Consider the following 23213-nt stretch of genomic DNA (forward strand, 5'->3'; position numbering starts at 1 on the left):
AACAAATTTAAATAAAAAAATATACTACAAGTACTGCAAGATGCCGATTGTCACTTGCAAAATTACTCATGAATTTTTACCACTATCAATCCGACACATGTAGAACAATTATATGATGCATTTTGATAAAAACCAGAAAAAACACATTTTAATGTGTATTTACTATCTATAAGTATTCAGTTCACCATAAAAAAATCAAATCAATTTTATAAAGCCGTTGTATCGCATAAAAAATAAGCTTTTAATTTATTTATCGGTAAAAATCGATTATTAGTAATTGAGACATCAATTAGTTGCGTAAAAATACCATGAATGTCTCGTATACCGATAAATAATACAACAATGTGTCAAAAGAATCCATATATTAAATGGATGTATACGTATGTATCTTTTTCGATTTACTTGTTCCCCATTTCACATCGCATATTATATTGAAAAAAAAAAAAAAAAAAAAAAAAAAAAAAAAAAAAAAAAAAAAAATACAAACACTTTTAATATTAGTTATAAAAATCTCAAAATCAAACGCCATTTGATCACTTATAATTTACCTGTAAAACACAAAAAACCTTTACTTTTAGTTGAACAAATTCACAATACTCATCGAGAGATTTTGGATAAAATGGCCCAGTCATTTTCTTCATTTATGTCATTCAAGTACTTAACTTTACAGTACAGTCAAATTTGATTTTTTTTTAACAGTTTTTTCGACACTTGTACAATAATAAGTAAAATGAGGCGTAAATTTTAAGGCACATCCACCCCCTATAGGTATATATGTACACATACATATACATAGTACGGAGTATATACACACATGGACATATCATAATATATAGGTATATACGCAGTTGTTAACAGACAAACTTATAAAAAGACAACGTCGTAGTTGGTGATATGGTAGTGGCGTGCGTAAAATTATTCAACCTACGCGTATACCCGCGTAATTGAACCATATTACAATAAAAAAAAAAAAAAATTGGTGAGTGCTTCTTCATACATATTTTGTGTCGATGTGTGTAAGCATATAATACAACTGATGACGTGTGTGATGTGTGCAATCGGTGCTAATTTTTGGAGCACTGAATAAGCCACTGATGCTGAAACAACCTAATCTATAATATCATCAGTTGTGGAATAATAATTGCATAAAGAAGATGGCTTGAAAATAATTATATATTTTGACAGCGTTCAGGCACTTGATCGAGTATCCATAAGTACCAATCAATGTTAAAACAATATAAATATTATTTATCATCTACCGACTGATCGATACATATATATATATATATATATATATATATATATATATATATATATATATATATATATATATAATTTAATGTAATCGTCCTATTGTAGTTGACAGTGAAACGTTTACGATAAATCGATCCTATGGTTTATAGATTGATACTCATCAATGATTATAATGTTTCTCATATCTTTTCGTCGATATTACTATTTTTTTTTTTTTTTTTTTTTTTTTTTTTGATAGAACTGTCGATTGTATTTATATTCGCGTACTTATGTGAATGTATTGTTGTGTCACGTGAATTATGAAAAAGTATACTTTTCTTGTTTACATAACAAGAAGCTGTGCCTGTTGTATTTTTCGTCACCCCGAATACTCAAAAGTAAATAAAAAATCAAATTATAGATACCCACAAGTTCTTGATGGCACTACTTATATTATTGTTATTTTGCAATTACAATAAGTCAACTTTTTACGCATTTATATATACTACAATATGTGTATATCGTGTATACCGCACCTGTATTGTACATATCATTTCATTACAAACCACGTATATGTATTTTACAAGTATACCGAAACGAGAGTATATACCTGTATTAGAAATTTCGATTGTATAAATAACGGAGCCATGATTATTATGTGCACGAGTCTGCAAGTGATATATGTTATATGTATAGGTAAATTAAAAGAGACGTATTAGGTATAGATTCCTAAACAGTAAACAGCAAAAAGTATTGAACGTTGGGTGTATATACCTATTCATTATAGTGCATGCGCGCGCGGTCAAGTCGTCTTATCTCTCCCTCTTCCGCGAGAGAGTCCATGTGGGTGGATGTGTATACATATATGTACACGACGTCGCGTAGTGCTCGCGAGGAAGGCCTCAGTCGAAGGGCTGCTCCGAAAACGGCTGTTATATAGACGCGTTTACGTCGCAGTTTTTTTCTTTTTGTTTTCCCCTCATCACTTGAAATAACAACAACTCTTGCAGGTAATGTTTATCACCCGTGCATGTACTTTTTTTTTTTTTTGTTTTTTTGTTTTTTTGTTTTTTCTTCCTTCCCCGCGTTATTACAGTGGCCCCTCGTCGTTATAGTGATTTAGGGGTGCAGATTTGTGTCGAGGGTCGCGGGTTAGTGTCTGGAATTTTCCATCTCTTGGAAATTGGAGGGAGGCAGTGTGTGTGTGTCTCTCTATTGCCACCCCCACTTCGCAGCTTGTGTTGCCCCCAACCCCCCACCCCCACCCCTCCTAACACACGTATACCCTTATTCTTGTTTATGCCGTCATTATTACGTGCTGTAAATATACGTAGCTCTGCGAGTGTGTCGAGTGATGTTTGTTGCTTCGCAATTATCTTTTTTTTTTTTTTTTTTTTTTTTTTTTTTTTGTACGTATTACCCAGTGATTAATTGTGTGATACGGTTTTTGGTTGCATACAATATGTTAATTTATAGGAGTACGTTACATTGGCACTATTCGCCGTAGCCCTTTAATTTTCTATACGCATAGTAAGTAAATAAGTTACCCGACTTCGTTTCTCAATTGTTTTTCCTTGCACGCGTGTAGGTGCGCGTATATTTTATTCAATCCTGCACATCATTCACGTGTCTCTATATACATACATGCAAAATATGTTAAACGGTATAAATGATGACTGAAAAAAAACGTAAACAAAAATTTTATTAATAGCGTAATGACATCCTTATGATCATTTGACTGGAAATAATTTTTTTTTTTTTTTTTTTACCTGCACACGTGCCTTTATGTACGTGCAATCGTGTTAAATAATTATAAATGTGACTCACGCACGAGAATCTGAAGCCAAATATGAATAATCTCTCGAAAATGTATTGTTGTAGTGTCAATATTATTGTCGCACTTTGATTAATGTGCCACACTTATGAATCATGTATATTTTTTATTTTTGTGTATCATGAGTAGCCGAAAATTGATAATGAAGTATTTGCACCGAGTATATGTAATTATACAAATGATTCAAGAATATTTGACGTGTGTAAAAACAAACAGCTATAGGTGTAGACGTCACTTGATGTCATTAAGAGCTAAAAAAAAAGATGTTTTTAACTTCCTCGTGCTTTCTCGTGATGCCCTCTAACGAGGAAAGAGAAAAAAGAAATAATTAAAAAAAAAAATTGCGTGTTTCAGACACAAAGAGCCGACAGAGAGCATGCATGGATCGGGGCCAGTGAGACGAGAAAGAGAAGAAGAGGAAGAAGATTAGCAAGAGGAGCGGCGCAAGGGGAAGAAAAAAGGGGTGGCGACTGATATCGTGAGGCGCTGATAAGAGCCGGGGGCTGAAAGCCGGGAGCCATCCCATGCTTACTTTACGGCTCGTCTCGACGCACTTCCTCAAGCAGCCATAGGCAGGTGCCTATAATAACCAACGTGCCATGTGTCGCGACCGAGACATGAATCCATAGACTCACGAAAAATCAACCGCACTCGCTCTCTCTCTCTCTCTCTCTCGCTCTCTATTGTTGCGTCCGTTTGTTTGTTTCTTCTTCTTTTTTTTTTTCGCTCAACTTTCGATCGTCGCTCCTGTCGTGTCGATCGGGAAATCAGGGGTGTACTCTATTTTTTGTCTTCTCCAACAACGGCGGACGAATTTTTCCACGCCTTTTATTTCGGTGGTGCACGCTTCTTTCGAAGGAAGAAGAGGAAGAAACAACGAGCACAAACAAACAAGAAAAAAAAAAAAAAAAAAAAAAAAAAAAAAAAAAAAAAAAAAAAATCGGGTGCACCGATCGCCACGATCGTTAAGCACCTCCGTTGTTGTAAATTACATACGATTATTATATTGTTACGTACTCGGGTGAAGAGGAGTGGTTCGTGAGACGAGACGAGGCGCGCGTTGTCGGGAGAAAAGGTGCGAAGAGGAAGGAACAAAGTCGGACGACGATCGGCAAAATCGGTTGGCGAGCCGATACGGTGCCGGCGTTATTCACCTTCGACACAGACACACTTCAACCTGTGGAGAGTCGCGAAAGAGTGTATCGTGAGTACCTTTTATCTCCATCTCGTAAATAAACCACAAAATATACAATCACTATCGTGCATTACTTCATTCAACACACACAGCGCGTAACACCAATTGATATACCCTACACGAGGGAAAGAACAAAAAACAACTTTTTTTCCCCTCGCAACGCATATATATATATATACATATATGTACATGGCCGTATCGCGTTACGATGTTTTATTGATTTTTAATAAATCGATACCCGATGGCGCGCTCGTTTGACCCGATCTCGAATAACGACCGGCCGAGTGAAAATCGGTAAAACACACGTTCACACACATACAACCGACGTTTGAATAAAAAAAAAACCAGTAAAAATGATGACGATCCCACAGTGCGGCAGTGGGTCGCGGTGCAGGCGGAGTGGGATGAGAGGCCCCCAGCAGGAATCACTAGCCCAACAGCAGCAAACAACAACAACAACAACGACGACGACGACGAAATCGATCATAGAGCAAGAGGTTCAGCAAGAGCAGCAGCCAAAGGACGAGTCGCGGCTGGCTCGGGTGAAGCGGGTGTTGCTCGGGCGCGGCAGCAATGCGGCGTCCGGGTGTAACAGCGACTCGTCGCCTCGGGCGAGTTTCGGGATCGAGCTGGAGCTGGTCGAGCGGCAAGGCGGGAGCGACGTGCCGCGAGTCGTTCACCGGCTCTGCGGCTACCTCGAGGCCCACGGCTTTAACAACCCGAGCCTGTTCAAGCTCCCCGCGGGCAGTTCCAGGCTCGCCGACCGGTTGCGCCTCGCGTTCGACCGACGGGGCGACGCTGACCTCGAGGCGGCTGCGTGTCCGGTCACCGCGGCCCTCCTGCTCAGGCAGTACCTCAAGGAGCTGCCCAGGCCCATCGTCGGGCCCACCTGCGTGTCCAAGCTGCTGCAGCTACATGCTCGTCAGTACCTATTTTATTATACATCATTACTACATACCTGTACTTTATGTATTATATTATATGGCAATATAATCTCGTATTGACTCGAACCGTGTCGGGCCGTCCAAATATTTGCTCCGCTTAATTTGTAGCCCATCAGGTTGACGAGCTTTATGTTCTTCTACTTTCGACACACCCTATTGTCGGTAAGTTCTTCGGGGTTACCTATAGTTGTGTATACAAAAACGCAGACGTTCTTTATTAGGAATAGGACGTCGTGGTATGTGATGTGACATTTTTTTCCACTGTTTGCGGTACTTATTTGCATGGAGGAGCGTAAAGTTATCGCGCCTGCCAACCGACCCATGTGACTCGTTGGAACATTTTTTATGGTTTTATCGATTACGTCGCCGTTCTAATTATACACACACCACGCGTACGATTGACATTGGGAAAAGTACTAGTGACTATTATTTTAATGTCACTATTTCAACTTGAACGCTTTTCGTCTTGTTTACGAAGTACCTGTAACCAATTTATTACGATGATGATCAATAACAAATTGGTAAGCATCTTTAATTAAATTTTGTTGATCGTACGATTTTTCCGCGTTTGATTGTACGCACACGTGTGTCTCGACGCTATACGTGTCCGCGAAACTATGCATCTGACAAAACAAAGAATTACCGCTCGGGTGAACAAACTCCCCAACAGTGCACACCAAACGGACGAGCAGGTGCGCGCGCGCGCGCTTTCACTTTGCAAAATTTTCCCCGATGACAAGAAAAGGGGAAAAAAAAAAAAAAAAAAAAACAATTCACCGGCTCTGCGAACCGTTCACTCGATGATGCGCTGTTACTGTACCGCGAGCCATCGATCAAGCCTCGCGCGATCGATCTCTGCGTTTCGAAAGTCGAGGAAAAAAAAAAAAACAAACTACGCGCAAACCCGACGCTGCAAAAATCGACTTTTGTATCGGTAAATTTAGCCGCAGGGAACAATGCATCTAAGGATCCAATGACCGATCGCGTGTATTTATACCGACGGTGTATATTTACCTGTACGTTAATGTGCAGGCGAGCGCGGCAACGATCACGAGGGCTGGATCGACAAGACGCGTGACCTGTTGGCGAACGAGTTGCCGATCTGGGAGTTGAAACTGCTTGGCTACCTGATCGTGTTTTTGGGAAAGTTCGAGGCACGGCATGGCTGTGGGGCCGGCGTTTGCGGTATATTCGCGCCCATCCTGCTGCCCCACGTGCCCCCGGCCACTGTGCTGCTGCGCGACATTCTCCACGACGCTCCTCTCATCTTCCCGGACGCGGACAGGTAAGCCGATTTCATATAGCATATTATGTATATATATAGTATATACTCTTGCAGTGCCCTTTTTTTTCATCCACGTAGAGTATAAACGACACATTTTGCACACGGGCATGTTTATCGTCACTCGATCTCCGACTGAGCTGGAATGAGAAAAATCGAGCCAACGGTTCGTATCACAATATAATACAGGCGACAAGTCACGCGAGCAAACGCGATACCTGCAATAAATGCGTCTGCAAGACGATCGGAACAATCGGTTCACTGTACATGCAATGGGATGCGCGATACGCGGTCACATCACAAGCTATACATTTAGTCACTACTTATAACTATAAGGCGTAACTTGAAACTCTGTCCACACGTAATGGCTGCTGAAATATTTTTGTTCTGCCTCGTTATTTCTCGCAATAACTCGAGCTTCAACGATTCAACTAATATATACGAATAGCGTCACGAAAACAAAGTATGATTTTTTGTTTCCGATGTCAGTGTATATACACACTACAGTCGATCGCCTGCATAATCCGTGCACCTGTATATCGTAGAGTACGTGATGCAATATACGTTTAAAGGTACAGGTCAGTGATGTACCGGTAAGCCTTTTAATGACCCCGCGTTCTCATTTCTACTTGCATAAGGTGTACATTGTTTCTTTTTTACATGTACATATACGTCCGCGGAGAAGCCCCAAAAATCTCGTTGTAGCGTTGCAATGGCTGTAAGTAGATGATATGATGATTATAACAATGAACGTACAGTCGTCAGGGTCAGTATACGGTATAACACCGCAGTTCGCGTTTAAACAGATTATATGCACCGATGACGAATGGAAATCTGTTTAGTTTGGGTCTTCGCGCGGATGCCGTGGCGTAATCCAAGTGTCATTGCAAGGCACACCAACAATTCGTAATTTTTATGTTACGCGAGCGTTACGCGTACGACTTTCATCGCGATTCGTACAGGGGATACGGGGTAACTTTGAACTCTTGCCTTCCATGATGATACGTAAGAAAATCATTTGCTCTGAATGTATACTCCTGAAGGTGTAATGTATAAAGTAATGAATCCTTAGGTGCAGTGTCTTTGGATTTGCAACTTTCAATAGCTGAAAGTGCTAGCATGTACGCGTGTCAATTTGGTGATCGAGACCAACCCCCAATTGTAGCTCCCTGTCGTGCAAGGAGAAGGAAAAAATCAATGACCGATTACGATTGATTTTATTCCGTTTTATCAATGGCAAACGAGTGCCTTGAACCGGGTTTCCAGTTCAAAGGGCACGCTTTACCTGTAACACATTATTATCACGGTGAACAAGACAATGACTGACTGACCCGGTGTATACAGTGCACGAGGTGTTGGCGCGCGATATACAAATTTTACATTTACAAGCTCTCTCCCTTGCAACTTTTATTGTTATTCGCTTGTTGCTCCCGGGGCTCAAGGATCTTCCCTGTATACTCGATGGCCTCTCGTGCACGTACAACCATCGGCTCGGATTATTTTCTCAATCGAGACTACAAGCAATACCTTATATACGTATACGCGCTTTTGTGCTTCAATCGATCGTAATTGTCTAGATATCGGTGCTTATACATGTTGTACGTGTATACATCATCATGCCGTGTATTTACAGGAGAAGGATGCAGTGTGTCAATTGCTGGCCGAGTGTAATCGTACGTTTGTCAACCAGAGGCGCGTGACTTTGCGTGACCCGCGACGTCGCGGTCATATTATCCATTATGTCTCGCTTTATTTCTCTTTCTTTTTCTCGGTCCTCGACTTTGCCTGCGTTTTTTTCATCGTACACGCTTTTATAAATACAACTGTACGTGAATAAAAGAAAATAAAATAAAAAGGCACGTAAATAATTCAAACGACGCGCCCGCGTCCCCTGGAGGTCAATGCGTGTTTTTGCGTCGCTCCCCGCGAGCCGCCCACGCGTCTATTTTTACACCCTCGTATATAAGCATACCTACGTACGTGCGTGTAACTTTTCTTTTCTTTTTTTTTTGGCGTTAATCCTTTCTCGAGTATTTCGGGGTGATACGCATTTGTCTCCACACCCATATGTATCTTATATGCTTGAAGTCGCGCATAATTTAGTATATATGACGTTGTGGTGGATCGGTACCCAATTAACGGAACGAAGGGCGTGTGCATCCAAGCTAAATTTGTTTTACGTCAACACATGGACACAGTAATCGCTCGACTATCGATACAAGGGGAAAAACCCCCTGTGGTTAACTATACATCTACAGTTGGAAATCCGCGCTCAATCAATCGAGTTAACTTGTTTTGATCGGTTAGTTACATCCACTTTACGTGTAAGAGTCGAATCACACATATTCGTAGCAAGAAAAAAAAGGGGGGGGGAAGGGCGAATGTTTGCACGCGCCCTTTTGTTTTTTTCTTCCTCCCTTATGGGTGCCGTTGACTCACAAAGTATAGCTCTTTCTCGTTGAAAGCTTTTTTTTTTCCCTCGAGTATACACGTACTCTAGTTTTTTTTTCCATCATCGGACGCTTTTATCGCTGGTCGAATCGTATGGTTTTTAATTCATAAAGGGCGCTTGTCTCGACATGGGTTTTCTTTTTGTTGACTCTACTAAAAATAGACGAGCTCCGATTGATGTTTTTTCTCGATCCACCGTTGGGTAAATGATTGATTAATTACACGTTGCTCGGCTCACCCCCCGATCGGTATGTATAGGGTACATCGAAAATCCATTTTTACCCTCTTTGTAGTTTAGTCAACTTATACATATTACGATCGGTTATAACAAAACAACGTTTCGTCGAATAAAACGCGGTTTATTTGTCGATCCCTGCGCGTAAACACGGCCTCTAGTGATAAAACAATTGGATTTCACGAACAACAGCAACAACAATAATAAATCACGCGTATTCGAACGAAGCTCTCACGATTAAAGCGACCGTCCGACTGTACGGAAATTTTCCGTGACGCCACAATCGGAAGGACAGCTTTAACCGGTTGTCGACGAGCGCGTTACTTTTAATCTCTTTCCATTTATCGCGACCTTTTCTCGGGCTACCAATAAATTAAAGCTATAATATACGCGCAAAAAATAAGTTTGTCTCGCTCATGTTATCATCTCCCTCGAAAAACTCTCCGTTTTATCATGTACTATGTATTCTGTTTTTTTTTTTTTTTTTTTTTTTTTTTCTTTTTGTTCCTCGAATCGTTTGTTTTCTCACTGCGATTAAAGAGAACTTACACCACAACAAAGTCTGATGTGCCAACAACAACAACAACATTAAATCCGAAGGATAGAGCCCTTAAAATCTCGAAAATAAACACGAATAAACATTCCAAAAATCGTTATTAGATCGCGACCGTCCATCAATCGGGAGGGAAAGTGAAAAGAAAAAAGGGTGTACCGCAAAAGTTAGTAACAACAGCACCTGAGGTCGTCGTGCAGTTTATTACATATTTTTAAACCGGAATAAAAATTGTTGTACACGTATACAACTTGCACTGCTGATGTGCAATACACCAACTTATTTGCTTCTCGAATTGATCGTTTGTGGACACTATACATACACACAATTAATTCTAATATATTTATTACTTACGAAATGCACCTTTTTTCCAAAGTATCCGAGGGTATACATGTATACGTACGTATATATACAAAAAAAGAAAACCCGTTCCTCGTCCCCAGTTCCAGCCTTCCTTCCATCTTCAAAAACAGGTTTTCTATTTTTTTTTCTTTCCTCCTTTCTCTCCTTCGCGTCTTACATGTACACATACGTACAAGTATATAAAATGGCCCTTGGGAGTCTGCCTTATGTCCTCACGAGGACGCGTGGCACGTGGCCGGTTAGCTGGAGATATACAATGCACGCGCGCTTCTTCGGCTTTTGCTGTTCATCATCAGTTATACATATTATGTATTATTGTTACATCCCTCGACGGGATCTCGTTGACTTGCAAAATAATTACTTGCTGGAAAATTATTACGTGTAACGTTTTTGTCGATCTGCCAAAATTTTTCATATCGAGGTTTAATTTTGTCCCTGTGGATTCACCGTTTCGTATATTATATATTTACGGTGTAGAAACTTTCCCGGCTGTTCATGCGCTGGGAATAGCATTTGGACGTATGTCGTGTGACTCGGACGAGACGCGATGTATACCTATGCTTGAGTTTTTTTTTAATTTTAGCGTTAATAAGTAAAAAACCTTTTTTTTTTTTTTTGCATCATCCCTGAATGATTGTTACTTTGAATGAAAGTTGTGGACTTTAATTTTACTCTATGTTTTACCTTCGTTTCCACATTTTGTGTATATTTTACAATCATTCAAAAAGTCTGCAGGAGAAAATTCAATTTTTTATCCCGTTGGGTTTTTCGAGAGACGTATTTGTGGCAGCTGTCTGGAAGTGAAATATATTTTCTAGAATTATTTTTTTTTCCTGCTTTTCGTAGGATTTCTCTTTATTTTTCCGTATACCCTACTTTTCCGAGCGCGAATCGCAAACCGACTGTACAGAGAAAGTAGAGAGAAAAAAAGCAGAGAATTGTTTCAGAGTACGAAAGGTATATGTAATAAAAAAAAGGAAAGCAAAACGCTTGTCTTGAAATTATAAAGAAAAACAATCAACAAATAAAGTTTTAACAAGTGAGTAAATTTACGAAAAATTTTACGCTTTTGTTTTAATTATAATTCATGTACTTATACGTGAAATTTTGTAAGAAATGGTTATATTGGAACGAATTAGAAAAAAAATTCACCTATAGTTGCATTTTGTTTGATTAGGAAACGTAATTTTTTTTTCTGACAACCCCACAAAATGTACAACATCACTACTTTGTTTAACGAAATAGTACACTTTCTAATCCTATAAAAATACTCATCTAATGAAAAACGAAATAAAATTCACTTCAAAAATATACAAATTCATTTGATGTAAACACAACGGTATTGATAATTTCCGTCGTCTGGTTCGAAACAACGAGTATATATTATGTATAAACGCTAGGTAATTTTGTCGAATCGATTTTTCTCGGAAGGCAAATCATAAACAATTTTTATTAAATTATTGGTTCGAGTACAACGCAACGCGCCTCGCGTATTATGCAACAACATCGCTCCATATCAAGTCCTGCGCTGTATAGAGCGCAAATTATTTTTTCTCTTTCCTTGGGAATACCGAACTCGGCTCGAAATTTTTCCATTGCCCCACCAACCATCCGTACACCTACTACTTCTACTACTACACACACACACACGCGCGCACGTATACTAGGATGATAAAAAAGAAAAAGTGGTCCGATGATGATGATTATGATGATGACCTGTTTGCTACACACTTCGGCTGATGCAAGTACAATGAATATTAGGCGTTGATGTTTAACACCGTCGGCGAATAATATTGGTATAACAATACAAGATTTGACCATACCCGCACTCAAGCTTCGATGACATTTTTCGTTGCGCAAAGTCTGAGCAAGCACTTGACTTTTTAAAACTGTTTATACCCAACTGCTTTCAATCCAAAGTGTAAAAATTTCATCCGCGTACACACACATATAGCAATAATCGTGAAATCGGTAATTCAACAACTGGGCATGCAATTTTTTTTATTTAGAAATTAAACAGTTGTTTTGTACACATTCATTGAAAATAATTCAGCGTTAGAAATCGGGGTGAAAATGCGAATCCTTGGCGGTATAATATACAACAGGAATAAACAGAAAAATCGGCATACCGATTTCCGCCCGTACAACTTTTACCCCTCGAGCTTACGGACAAAGAAGTCTACGTACTTAGTAAATCACAAGCAAAGGGATGATGGAACCAGTTTCTCTTTTTTTATAAACTGGGCACAAACAATGAAACAATAAAAAAAAAAAAAAATTAAAATAATCCACGATCTCAGGGAGTACCGATGAGAGTGACCTTAAGCACGTGTTGTTCTCCCTACGCACCATGAGGCTGTATACGTTTAGCATCGTCATTCATGGAAAATTCCATCGTCGTTCTATCACACGCTACTACTCCCACCAAATACCAAAGTCTCTCGTATACACATGACCCTCGAAATACCTAATAGCCGTACACACCCGCATAATCGTACTTTTGCATGTTGTTGCCGGGGTATCCATCACCTAGGTATATCGATGAAACTCGTACTTGTAAATTGCCTTTAAAATAAATAAATAAATAAACGATGAAAAATATAGATTCCACACTCACACACACACCGGTGTACTATAGTTGTATAAGGTAGCTGTCTCTTTCCCTATACTCTTCTTCTTTCTCTTCGTTGCTGGTATAGACCAACAACTCCGTTCGATCCACTCCACTCCAATATACATGTGTGTATACGAGTACAAAAAAACTAGCCGGCCGCTTGTACACGGCTGACACGCGTTCTCGCGACAGTCGCCTTCCAGACACCAGCCAGCGAGCGTCGACGCCTCCGGTGTTTTTATATATTCGCCATATATACACCCGCACACTCGACGCGCCCGCAGCACATTTTGCTCCGGAGTTGTTGCAAATACCCGAGCGAGCAGGGAAACCACTCCCTGGACTCGACAACGGACATCTCGAAACGAGTGTGGTGGCCACAGCGAGAGTTTGTCGGCACGAAAAATATTTCAGCGGGGGAGAGACAGTCATAAATGTTTCGTCGGGTCTACGAGAGGATCGCGTGCTGCGAGCCGATCGGCCGATTCTGGAAACGAAAGCTTACGGTCTTTGTGATCACGTGAAGCGCTATTGTTTTACATAAATAAGCCACCTCCTCGGCTGTACTTTTATTCATATACTTACACACAAGTACAACGCACTTGCATCCTCTCTTCTGTATATACCCACTCCGTGCGTTTTGCTTCGAATGCGGTGAGTCATGGGCTTTCACGTATCATGTGCTGGTTCCGCAAAAATTATACCTACCCCATTGATGCTCGGGTGTCTCTTTTTTTCAAACCGAATACAAATAAATTGGTTACTTTGGTATGGCTTTTGCAGAACTACGCTCGAAACATTTCATCCTCGGGATAAGCCAAAAAACAAAATCGCGCGCGGCTAAAAAAAGGGAAATTAATTTTGGAGATCTTATACTCGTAAAAACGCCCGTATAGCTCATCCACTTGTCGCTTTGGTCCTACATGTAACACAGCTTTTGGGCACTAGCTTGGCTTAGTGTTGATGGAACATACAAATTTTCAGTTGCTAAATCGGTATCCTTTTCCAGCCCCCGAGTATCAAAACTGATGACTTTTACGCGTGTGTACATGAAGCTTCGGTTGAACTTATTGACACTCAAAGATACATTTATACATATATTATACATGCACTGCACGTGAACACAAGTATAATTATATGCATCCGTACACAGCTGAGTATTACGTTAGTTGCCGGGTCATTCAGTTATTTATGTAAAGATAGCACACCGCTGATGCAACGATATACGACACCTGCATTATTGTTTGACGCTTGATCTAGAGTTTCATAATAGAACAGGTTTTGTGACCTCCTGCCTGTGCAATCTTGCGTTTTTTTTTATTTGTACGTCTGGCATGACTTTTCATTAAAATGCATAAATAAAATCCACTCCACCGGATAGATCGACAATTAATCCAAACGAGCGTGAACCGATGAAATTCAATGGACCGTGACGTACGTACTCGGTGTTCGAACATGACATATCTTTATTATATTAAATGCCACGCCAATCGAGTACATCGACCGGCTAAACGAGATCGTTATAGTTTTTCGTCGTATAGATCATAACAACAGCTCGTCACAGTCGTTCGGTAAAGGATGTCCTTGGCTCCTCGTGTTTTTTTTTTTTTTTTCCCGCGAGCAGAGTTTCAAAAGTGGGACATTTCCGTACACGTGTACCTACCTATCTCTCTCAAACGCGCACTGGCATCACAATTTTTTCCCAAATTAGCCCGTACGAGTTTCGCTGGGGTGCTCGATACCCCACAAACAATCACTCGATCACTGCATTAAACTAGTGTATAAATATGGCGATATAACCACATGCATGAAAAATCCGAGCTTGGCCATCATCGGTATTTCTTAACTGATGTTGTCTCGTTTCAGTGTCAAAGAGTCCACGCTGAACGGTAGCCAAGACAAAGCCACCAAGGACCAAGGAGACTCTGCCAACAACAAACATCATCACCATCAGTCCTTGGTCCCGTCGGCAGTGGGTACCCCCGGGATGGGCGCTACGTTGCTCCTCTCCAAGCCCTCCAAACGAAAGGACCGACGTGATTCCTGCGGCCAGGAAAGAAAGCTCATCAGGTACACAATCACCATCGTCGCACACGCGCGCGTGTGTCTTCCCGCGGCCGTGTACCGTATCTACTTTTTTTACTTTTTTTATTTTTCCGGCTTATTACCGCGGTCGGCCTTACGCTCGTTTATCTCTGGAGGCCGTTTCTTTTAACGCGCGTTATTTATGAGCAACAACAGCAATACACCAAAGTTGCGCCAAGGACAACATATTCTTTTTTTTTTTTATGCCCAACAACAATCAAACGGTTGGTTATAAGTATATCATTGTAAACTGGCTTGTGAAACGAAGATTTTGTTGGGGAGGGGAAGGAAAAAATCTTTCGTAACGCGTTTATAAATATTATACACGTTTGTCTACTAAGTATAACATATAATGTACGCAGGAGCAACAGCGAGGAGAAGATTGTGGCTGGGGAAAGTTGTTCCGAAAAATCAGCGGACACGATCCGCCGGGTCAGCAGCCACGAGGACTTCAACAGTGCCAAACACCATCACATTCTATCGAAGCTGCAAAAGGACATGGGAGGACACGGACCGGTTAGCCTATACCTATTTATACATTTCATTGATGTATCATGAAAAATCTTTGTAAACCACGAGTCCTCTTTTCTTTTCTTTTTTTCATTCAATCATAAAACAGCGTCTCGGCAGTAGTCAGCCTCTGCACGAGAGGACCAGCAACGTGTCGCCGGCTTCGTCTAGGGCTTCCCTGATGCACTCGACGGGTGACGTCGTGCTCGCGACCGAAAAGTACGACTGCGATGCCGAGAGGCTCAGGAACAGTGAGCGGTTCAGCAGGAGCATCACTCCCAGGGGCAGGCGCCAAGCGAGGAGGAAAAAATTACATCTGGGCGTCAACTTCGAGCAAAACAGCAGCAGGGTACCTTTTATTTTTTGTTTCTCTCGATCGGCTGGTTGAAAAACTTGGGCTGACGCGCAATTTGATTCGACGATTGCAGGAAAGCAACGAGATCACCGATTCGGAGTCAATTTTCAACCTGGCGCCGGATTTTAACAAGAGCGGCCAGAGTTTCCTGGAGATGCTGAGCGGCGATCCCAGCCGGTCGCCGTCCCCGGTCAGGCCTCCCTCGCTCGAGCTGGATGACGCCAACAATCCGACCATCGCCAACTGGAGCTTCCCGATACGCCAGAGCAACGTGTGTATTCCCTTTATTTTTCCCTCTGTCTCGTGGATGGAGAATCATTGTCTTCCTCGTGGTCTTTCAGGACGAGGAAATGGACGAGAGATTGGAGGCGATGGTTTCCCCGCGAAACTCCATACTGATACCTCGAAGGTTCTACAACAAGGAAGACGAAGTCGAGGACCAAGAGAACATCGGCAGCGCCAAGGAGTACGGCCTCAAGAGCATGATGAAGCACATCAACAGTCTCAAGAGAAAGATCAAAAAGTACGAGGGCGAATTCGAGGACAACTTTGGCTATCGGCCCACCCACTCCGACAAAATGAGCAACCGCGACATCAAACGGATTGTCTCGGAGTTGAGCAAAGTTAGGAAGGAGCACAAGATACTGAAGGAGGGCTTTGTCGGCACACTGCTGAGCAGCCCGAGAATGAGTCGGGACGAGGGCGTCTGTCCAAACAACAACAACAACGGCGAGGACAAGCTGCGGGCGACGACGATGGCCGAGATGGTCAAGGAGGTCGATCGCAAACTGTCGGAGAAAAGAATCAAGTACAACAGGTCGGAGAACATGGAGGATCTCACGTACGAACAGCTCTTGGACGAGAAGACCGCCGTGCAAAAGGCCCTCCTCCACATCGAGAACACCTTCGGGAGGCCCGTGTCCAAAGAGGACCGATCGATCGTTCGACCACTGTACGACAAGTACCGAACTCTCAAGCGGTTACTCATCAGAGCAGGCGCTGTAAGGACATCATACTTGATGCCAGTTTTTTTTTTTTTTTTCTTCTTTCACAACGTATTGTATACTTCAATCGACTGGATTTTCGGTTTCAGAATCGGTATAACGACAGCATGTCGGAGCTGGCGACGATTTTGGAGCACGAAGCCATGGACTTTACCTCGGCCATCGATTGCGATCGGCGAGCCAGTGAACCGGACATGTCTCACAGAGGAATATTGGATTGCATCGACTTCATGGATCAAGTGCCGACGGACAGCGACAGCCAGCACAGCAGCAGCGAAGGCAGTCGCGGTGTCGTCGAAAGCCTTCATTCCCTTCCAAAGTAAGTCATTGGATGAATTTTTAATCACGTTTACAAACAGTTTTGGGACTGATGAATGTCGCGTGTCGCATTTTCAGGGACGAATTGTTACAACAGCAAAGGGTAACCAAGGAGGAGAAGAAACGTTTGAGGAGAGCTTTGAAGGAATTGGAAATGCAGTTCGAGGTTCGCGTAGGTAGGCGTATGCAACGAGAAGACCGCGGCCCACAAGTACACGCTATTTACGACTCTTACAAACAAACGAAAGCCAAACTTAGATTGATCAGTGCCCTGTTGGCGAAAAATGCCTGACAGAGCGTTTAAGTTATTATTAATAAGTGAACACGTACCTTGATTTTACATGTACATATACATATATGCATACACAATATATACATATACATGTATACTGCGTTATGATTGTCAGATTACAGACAACAACCACTTTGAGCGTGGGGTGTAAAACTATTGTTTGTATTAATTTCGTAATTTTTTTGTTTGTTTCCTTGTCGAGCTTGTTGATGACATAAAAGTACCTGTAGCTGTTTAAATTACGATGAGTTGATATTTAAACGATAAATTATTAAAAGTCTTGAGTCTTACAAATACTCTATGGTGTTAACGTGTTGCGCACAGTAATTAAAAAAATTTTTAGAAGACCTGTAATTATAGTTGGAGGTACTTACATAGAGAGCTGCTCCATCAACCCCCACGTTGTTCAACAAAAAGAAAAGAAAAAATTAAATCAAGAGAGTAGCGTAGAAATTATACTTTTACAAGTGAATTACGTAATAACAAAGTTATAAAATGTTATATCTTAATGGTAAATAAACTGTTCGCGATGCCACATTTTCTGATGAGACTTTTTTGGATGCGTTTTTGGAATTTTTTTTTTCTTTTCAACAAAAAACAAAAAACTCCTTTTTTTTACAAAAGCAATCATTAAAAATTTTATACTTTCGATTGTACGATATACTTCCGCGTTATCATTCGATTACACTGAAAAATTGTCATTTTTTTTTAAATACTCGCGCGTATTGCCTGTATTGTCCACAAAGCCAAAACAAATATCGCATGTTAAAAGCGTCTAAACGTACTATTGACTGTTAAGACTTTGAAAATTTGACAATGAGCAACACCGTATAGCTAACGTGTATTTATATACATTTACGTTTTTATGAAACGCATGATTTTATATATATATACGTACTTAAAAACCGACAATTACTGTATATAGTATTGTTGAACAAGCAATACAGAAAATTGATTTACAACACCCGAGTACATTAGCTATGTATACATATATTATACTAGATGCGAGGCATGTTGATCGAGTATGTTCGGGAGAAATGGTTTTATAAGCTTTCCTTTTTTTTTTTTTTTTTTTTTTTTTTAATAACTCATCTCCTAAAATTTTTTAAACAAAAAATTTTGTAACTGTGGCTTAAAAAAATAAAACGTTTTCTATGGCTTGAGCACCGAATGTGTTTGACAATGCAAACGACCCAGAAAAAAAATAAACAACCACGCTTAACTGAGATTTGTGTCGTGAATTGAAAAAAAAATAAATCAATAAAATAATTATACGGAATGGTTTTTGTAGACCAAAGCATTTTTAGTCTGTGATATAAAAGAATTATTGAACTTGATAGAGAAAAGAGAGAGAAAGAATGTTTGTCTGTGAATGACCAGATTTAAGGAAAAAATGTGATTGACGTGGAGTAATGTATAGCTTTAAATGTAGGAATTGCATTCCTCGCAAAGATTAATTCTTATATTTTGATTATTAAAATGTTTTAAATCGATCGTCTAAATGAGCTATCGTACTGTTATGATTATTTTGTATACAAAAAATAAAAAAAACAATAATTGAGCGAAAAAAATTTTTTTTTTAAATATCGGTATTACACGTAGATTTAAGCTTGTGTTTTGTAGAGTACTTATTGAAAGTAATTTTGCAGCTGCTACGCCTAATGTAAAGCGAACCGAGACAATCGATAAAAAGAAAAACAGAAAGACAAACTTGTTCTTTCTTTCTTTCTTTCTTCTTTTTTTTTTTTTGTTTTTTTGTAGAACTTTGCAATAGAAACCAATTCTGGAGTTTGGCAAATGATGATTACTTTATCACAAGATGACAAAACAAAAACAACAGCAGCAGAACATGTTTCATGTTACAAGGAAATATTATCTAGGTGTAACCCAAGGTTTCAAGCGTTTGAATCTGATGTTTGGTCAGTGTAAAACTAATATATTTGCATACATGAAAATAAGATAAACAATAACCGGCTTATTAATCGTTTGCTCATCTCCAATAAACATGTATTGCAGGCTAACGATACTGTGTTTAAATAATCATACAAAAAAACAATATATCTATTAGGTGCTGTAGAGCCATCCGTAACAGATTTCTTATAAATACTTATAAATAAAAATAAAAAAAAAGAAACAGAAAAAAAGTAGAAAACAGTGAGCAGCGAACCTTGAGATTATGCTGTATACATATATACATATATATATATAAACAATAAAAAAATGTATGCGTAATCAAGTGCGCATATTTTTAAACACAGCCATACTTCAAACAATGTGTATAAAAAAAAAATGAAAATCAATTAAACTGAAAAAAAATCATAGCATAGCGACGATAAACTGGTAGAGTTGTTTGACTTTGAAAAAGATATACATACACATATATACTTGCATTATATTATACGTAGCACGTCAGAATTAAGTGAATGTGTATATAAAACAATGCGTATATATTACACACACACATAACGTATTATACATATTATAAATAATTATTGATGAGTCGATCTCGATGATAATAATATGTATCATGTACGTTATTTAAATAAAAAAGAATCCTCCCACTTGACTTTTCGTTTTTATTATCACCGCAAAAAAGGGGACAACGACAAAAAAGACGCATAAATTTAAGAACAAGACGACGACGACACAAGATACAACTCGCTAACACTATTGATTCACGCGAGGGACAGCTGCCTGTGAAAGGCCTGGATCTGCCTGAGCAACCCAGTGAGCTGGAGCGAATGGGGCGTCGCCTCGCAGAACAGTCCTGAGCCCCTCGTCCTCGAAGACCCGTAGTAGCCGATCTGATTGGCCGCCGCAAGGGCTCCGGCCGACGACTCGAAGGGCAGGGCCGTGTGGGCTCGCGCCCTCATGGTCCCCGTGGTCTGATGGAAAAGTGAATCCTCCGGTCTCGCGATGCACACGAAACTGTTGCGCTCGTGTAGCAGCTTCATCTGCTGCTTCAGCGATATAACCTGGTCGGGGTGGAAGTTATTTCATGGGACAATCGGTGACTATATATATATATTTTATATGATGGTTGGAAACGAAAAATTCCAAGCCAAACTCGTACAAGTTGGAAATAAAAGTGCACAAGCATCGCCGAGCATATAGGAATAAATACCGATCGTTCCTACTACGGTATTGTACAGAAACGAGCGACGACGTAACACCGGCTAATCCGTACGATGTTACGTGCGTGTCTCGCGGAAATGTCATTAGCGCTTTTTCCCCCTTTTTTCATCCAATTCGCCGTTGCGCAACGAGTAATACATTGATAAATATATAAGTACCTCTTTGTAGAGATCAACGACTGCCTTTATTTCTTTCTCCTTAGCTCTAAGGGCCTCCTCCAGCTCGAACACCTCTTTCAGCACTGACTTGTCTTTCCGCTTTTCTAACTGCTCCTTCAGCTTTTCTTGCTGCCTGTACGTAAATATACACGTATATGTTATTGTCGCTTTGTTGAATATCGGTATTCCGGTACTACGTAGAATATATCGCGGCGTACGTAATCATTTTTTGGAACTGGTCGTGGAACCTGTTGAGCACTTCCATCATTTCCTTGTTGTTTCTCGGGTAGTTGTTGCGGCTAAACGAGTGATCGCCTACGCTCTGCACCTGCGCGCACCAGGATCGAGAATTACAACATCTTTTTGCGTCTCTGTGTGTATAAAATATACCCAGCTTACCCTACTCGGGTGCCTCAACGAGCGATTTCTCTGCTGCTGCAAGTTATCCATCAACTTTCCGGCATCCGAAGCCGCTATCTGCTCCTTGTGTCCATTGTGCCCCACGCACGTTTCTGAATTCGACGAGTGCAACTCCTGAGGATCATACGTTATCGGATGATAATTAAATGCTCAAGGAAGGGCAAAACTCCTCAAAAACAGCACCTCGTCTTCCTCGTAGAGCGGCTCACAGGTGACGTTGTTGCTCTGCTTGAAGCCCATTTGATTGGCTATCGGGGACTGCAGGTGTCCGCACGAGTAGGAGCTGATGTCGCGACCAAGGCCCAAGTTGCTCGTCCTCTGGTCGTAGTAGCCGGTCGTGCTGTCGTGGAAGTTAAAGTCCCGGCACGATCTCGCGAACTCGCTGTTTATCTCCTCGAACAATCTCGACACCGGACTCATGCCCTTGCTGACTTTGCGTATCAGCACCGGACTTATCCCCGGCACCGCGGGTTGTTTCATTTTGATCACGCCCAGCACCTTTTTCAACCACCATCCGATTAAACGCAGCTCTCCCAATGACAAATATCAGCACAAGTTTACCTGCTGAATGTTTAATCCGAGGTTGTGGCTCGGGGACAAGGACGTTCCCACGACGAAGGGGATACTGCGGATGCTGAAGCGCTGGTACAGTGGCTTGGGTACCCGCTTTTTGTCCGAGACATAAGTGGGCGTCTCGTAGTGCGGCGTTTGATGAGGGGCTACAAGGTGGTTATTCGCCACTGCCGAGTATACTTGCGACAGCGACTGTCGCGGGCCCTCCTCGTTCACTTGGTACCGATCGTTGCTACTTTTGCCTGGGTTATCGACGTTCTTTCCTCGAAACTCGACGTCTCTGCGTGTTTATCATGATTAGGCGATCGGGAGCGCGAAAAAAAAAAAAAAAAGAAAAAAAACACAACGAAAAACACATTTGTCCCCTACACAGTCGCATTGTCTTCGGCAGGGGCGAACAATTTCTTATTCCTCCAGTTGTTACGCGCATCGCCGATCGTCTGGGCTATCTCTTCGCTGAGGTAAGATACCTGATGCGAGGCCTCGATCTTCGAGGGCCGGCTAGACACGGCCGACAAGCTCCCGCTCTTCAGGGCTCTGCTGTTGTTGAAGATCTCGATGAAGTCCTTCGGGTCCGATCGCTTCTTGTTAGGCTCGCGCGCTTTTACCTGATGACCTCCTCCTCGCTTGCGGCTCTGCTGTTGCTGCTGCTGCTGCTGCTGCTGCTGCTGCTGCGTGTGATTGTACACCACCGACAGGGCATCGATACCTATAAGTACAAAAATAATCTTGAGATGCTGCATACTTTTTGGTGTTCGTTAAAGCCGATTGTTTGCGTGGGTACACGAGAGAGGTATTTATGGTGAGTTGCACGTTGTATACTATATATACGAGTCATGATATGTAGCTGTGAATTACTTTTCTGCCGCTTGGTCTTTCTCATCCTGAGTCCTCTGGCGTCTGTCATAATCGTGTCCCTCGTGATGACGGTGCTCTTGGAGTTGGAGTTCTTCAACCGGCCGTGCAGTTTCTTCCGTTTGGCCTTGGCAGTGTATATCCGAGTCTGCCTGGCCAAGTCTTCGGCCGGTCTCTTTATCGGTGCGGGTTTCTTCTTTGGCTTGATGGTCTTCTTCAGGCGCTTCTTGACACTCTCAGCGCTCTTTTCCAGCCGCGGCGTCACCACAGCCACCGGCTCCCTCACAATCTGCGATCTCGGCGTCACCATAATTTGCACCCCTTTGTTATCGTCATCGTCCTCGTCGTCGTCGTCGTCGTCGTCGTCGAGGTTTGAATCGCTGTTGGTGTTGTTATTGTTGGCTTCTCGCTCGTTCCTCCGGAAATTGTTCGTCGGCTGCATCTCGCGATCGTACTTTGAGTCCGAGCTGCAGCCGAGAGAACTGCTGGATTTCCTCGATGGAGCCGTACTGCTGCTGTTCTCGTCGTCCAGAAAATTCGAGGCCTTCACCTGGCAGAGTCTCTGCACCGAGTTGTAATTCGTCTCGGCTAACCTGATGTTTTCGACCATTTCTGCAACAGCACACACATGTGTGTGTGTGTGTAAATAAATAAATCAACCAATAATCACGTTACCTTGGAAAATAAGCGTATCGAGCTCTCACCTTGTATCTCAAGCTTCGGTTCGCTGATGCAGGTCTGCGATTCCCGGAATCTTATTTCCAGCTGTCGGTTTTCGAGGTTCTGATCGGGGTCGGGTCGGTT

General features: G+C 41.5%; 2 protein-coding genes across 2 annotated transcripts; one reads left to right on the forward strand and one right to left on the reverse strand.

Annotated features, from left to right (window-relative positions):
• The first annotated feature begins 3991 nt into the window (after positions 1–3991).
• Positions 3992–19456, forward strand: LOC106640818 (protein FAM13B). Its single transcript, XM_014354977.2, has 10 exons — positions 3992–4271; positions 4634–5183; positions 6239–6491; positions 14571–14774; positions 15152–15305; positions 15409–15648; positions 15728–15925; positions 15996–16655; positions 16748–16977; positions 17055–19456. Exons 2-10 carry the CDS (start codon positions 4667–4669, stop codon positions 17266–17268), a joined length of 2670 nt encoding a protein of 889 aa, XP_014210463.2. The 5' UTR covers positions 3992–4271; positions 4634–4666; the 3' UTR covers positions 17269–19456.
• A 487-nt stretch (positions 19457–19943) lies between these two features.
• LOC106640769 (uncharacterized) lies at positions 19944–23165 on the reverse strand (the record flags this gene model as incomplete). The annotated part of the gene is made up of 10 exons (XM_023389511.2): positions 19944–20043; positions 20107–20243; positions 20562–20694; positions 20780–20889; positions 20961–21095; positions 21165–21479; positions 21543–21834; positions 21924–22263; positions 22413–23021; positions 23114–23165. Coding segments are annotated over 10 exons (2223 nt in total), but the record flags the coding sequence as incomplete, so codon positions are not given.
• Positions 23166–23213: the final 48 nt, after the last annotated feature.

Source organism: Copidosoma floridanum, unplaced genomic scaffold, assembly GCF_036245765.1.
Source record: "Copidosoma floridanum isolate Cflo_tuat_1 unplaced genomic scaffold, Cflo_Japanese_pri ptg000013l, whole genome shotgun sequence".
Classification (NCBI taxonomy): domain Eukaryota; kingdom Metazoa; phylum Arthropoda; class Insecta; order Hymenoptera; family Encyrtidae; genus Copidosoma; species Copidosoma floridanum.

Excerpts from the sequence above, each read along its gene's own strand:
- LOC106640818 (XM_014354977.2), top strand. The coding sequence starts at position 4,667 with ATGAGAGGCCCCCAGCAGGAATCACTAGCCCAACAGCAGCAAACAACA. Across the intron at positions 15,306-15,408 it reads ACATGGGAGGACACGGACCG|CGTCTCGGCAGTAGTCAGCC; the intron begins GTTAGCCTATAC and ends ATCATAAAACAG. Across the intron at positions 15,649-15,727 it reads TCGAGCAAAACAGCAGCAGG|GAAAGCAACGAGATCACCGA; the intron begins GTACCTTTTATT and ends CGACGATTGCAG.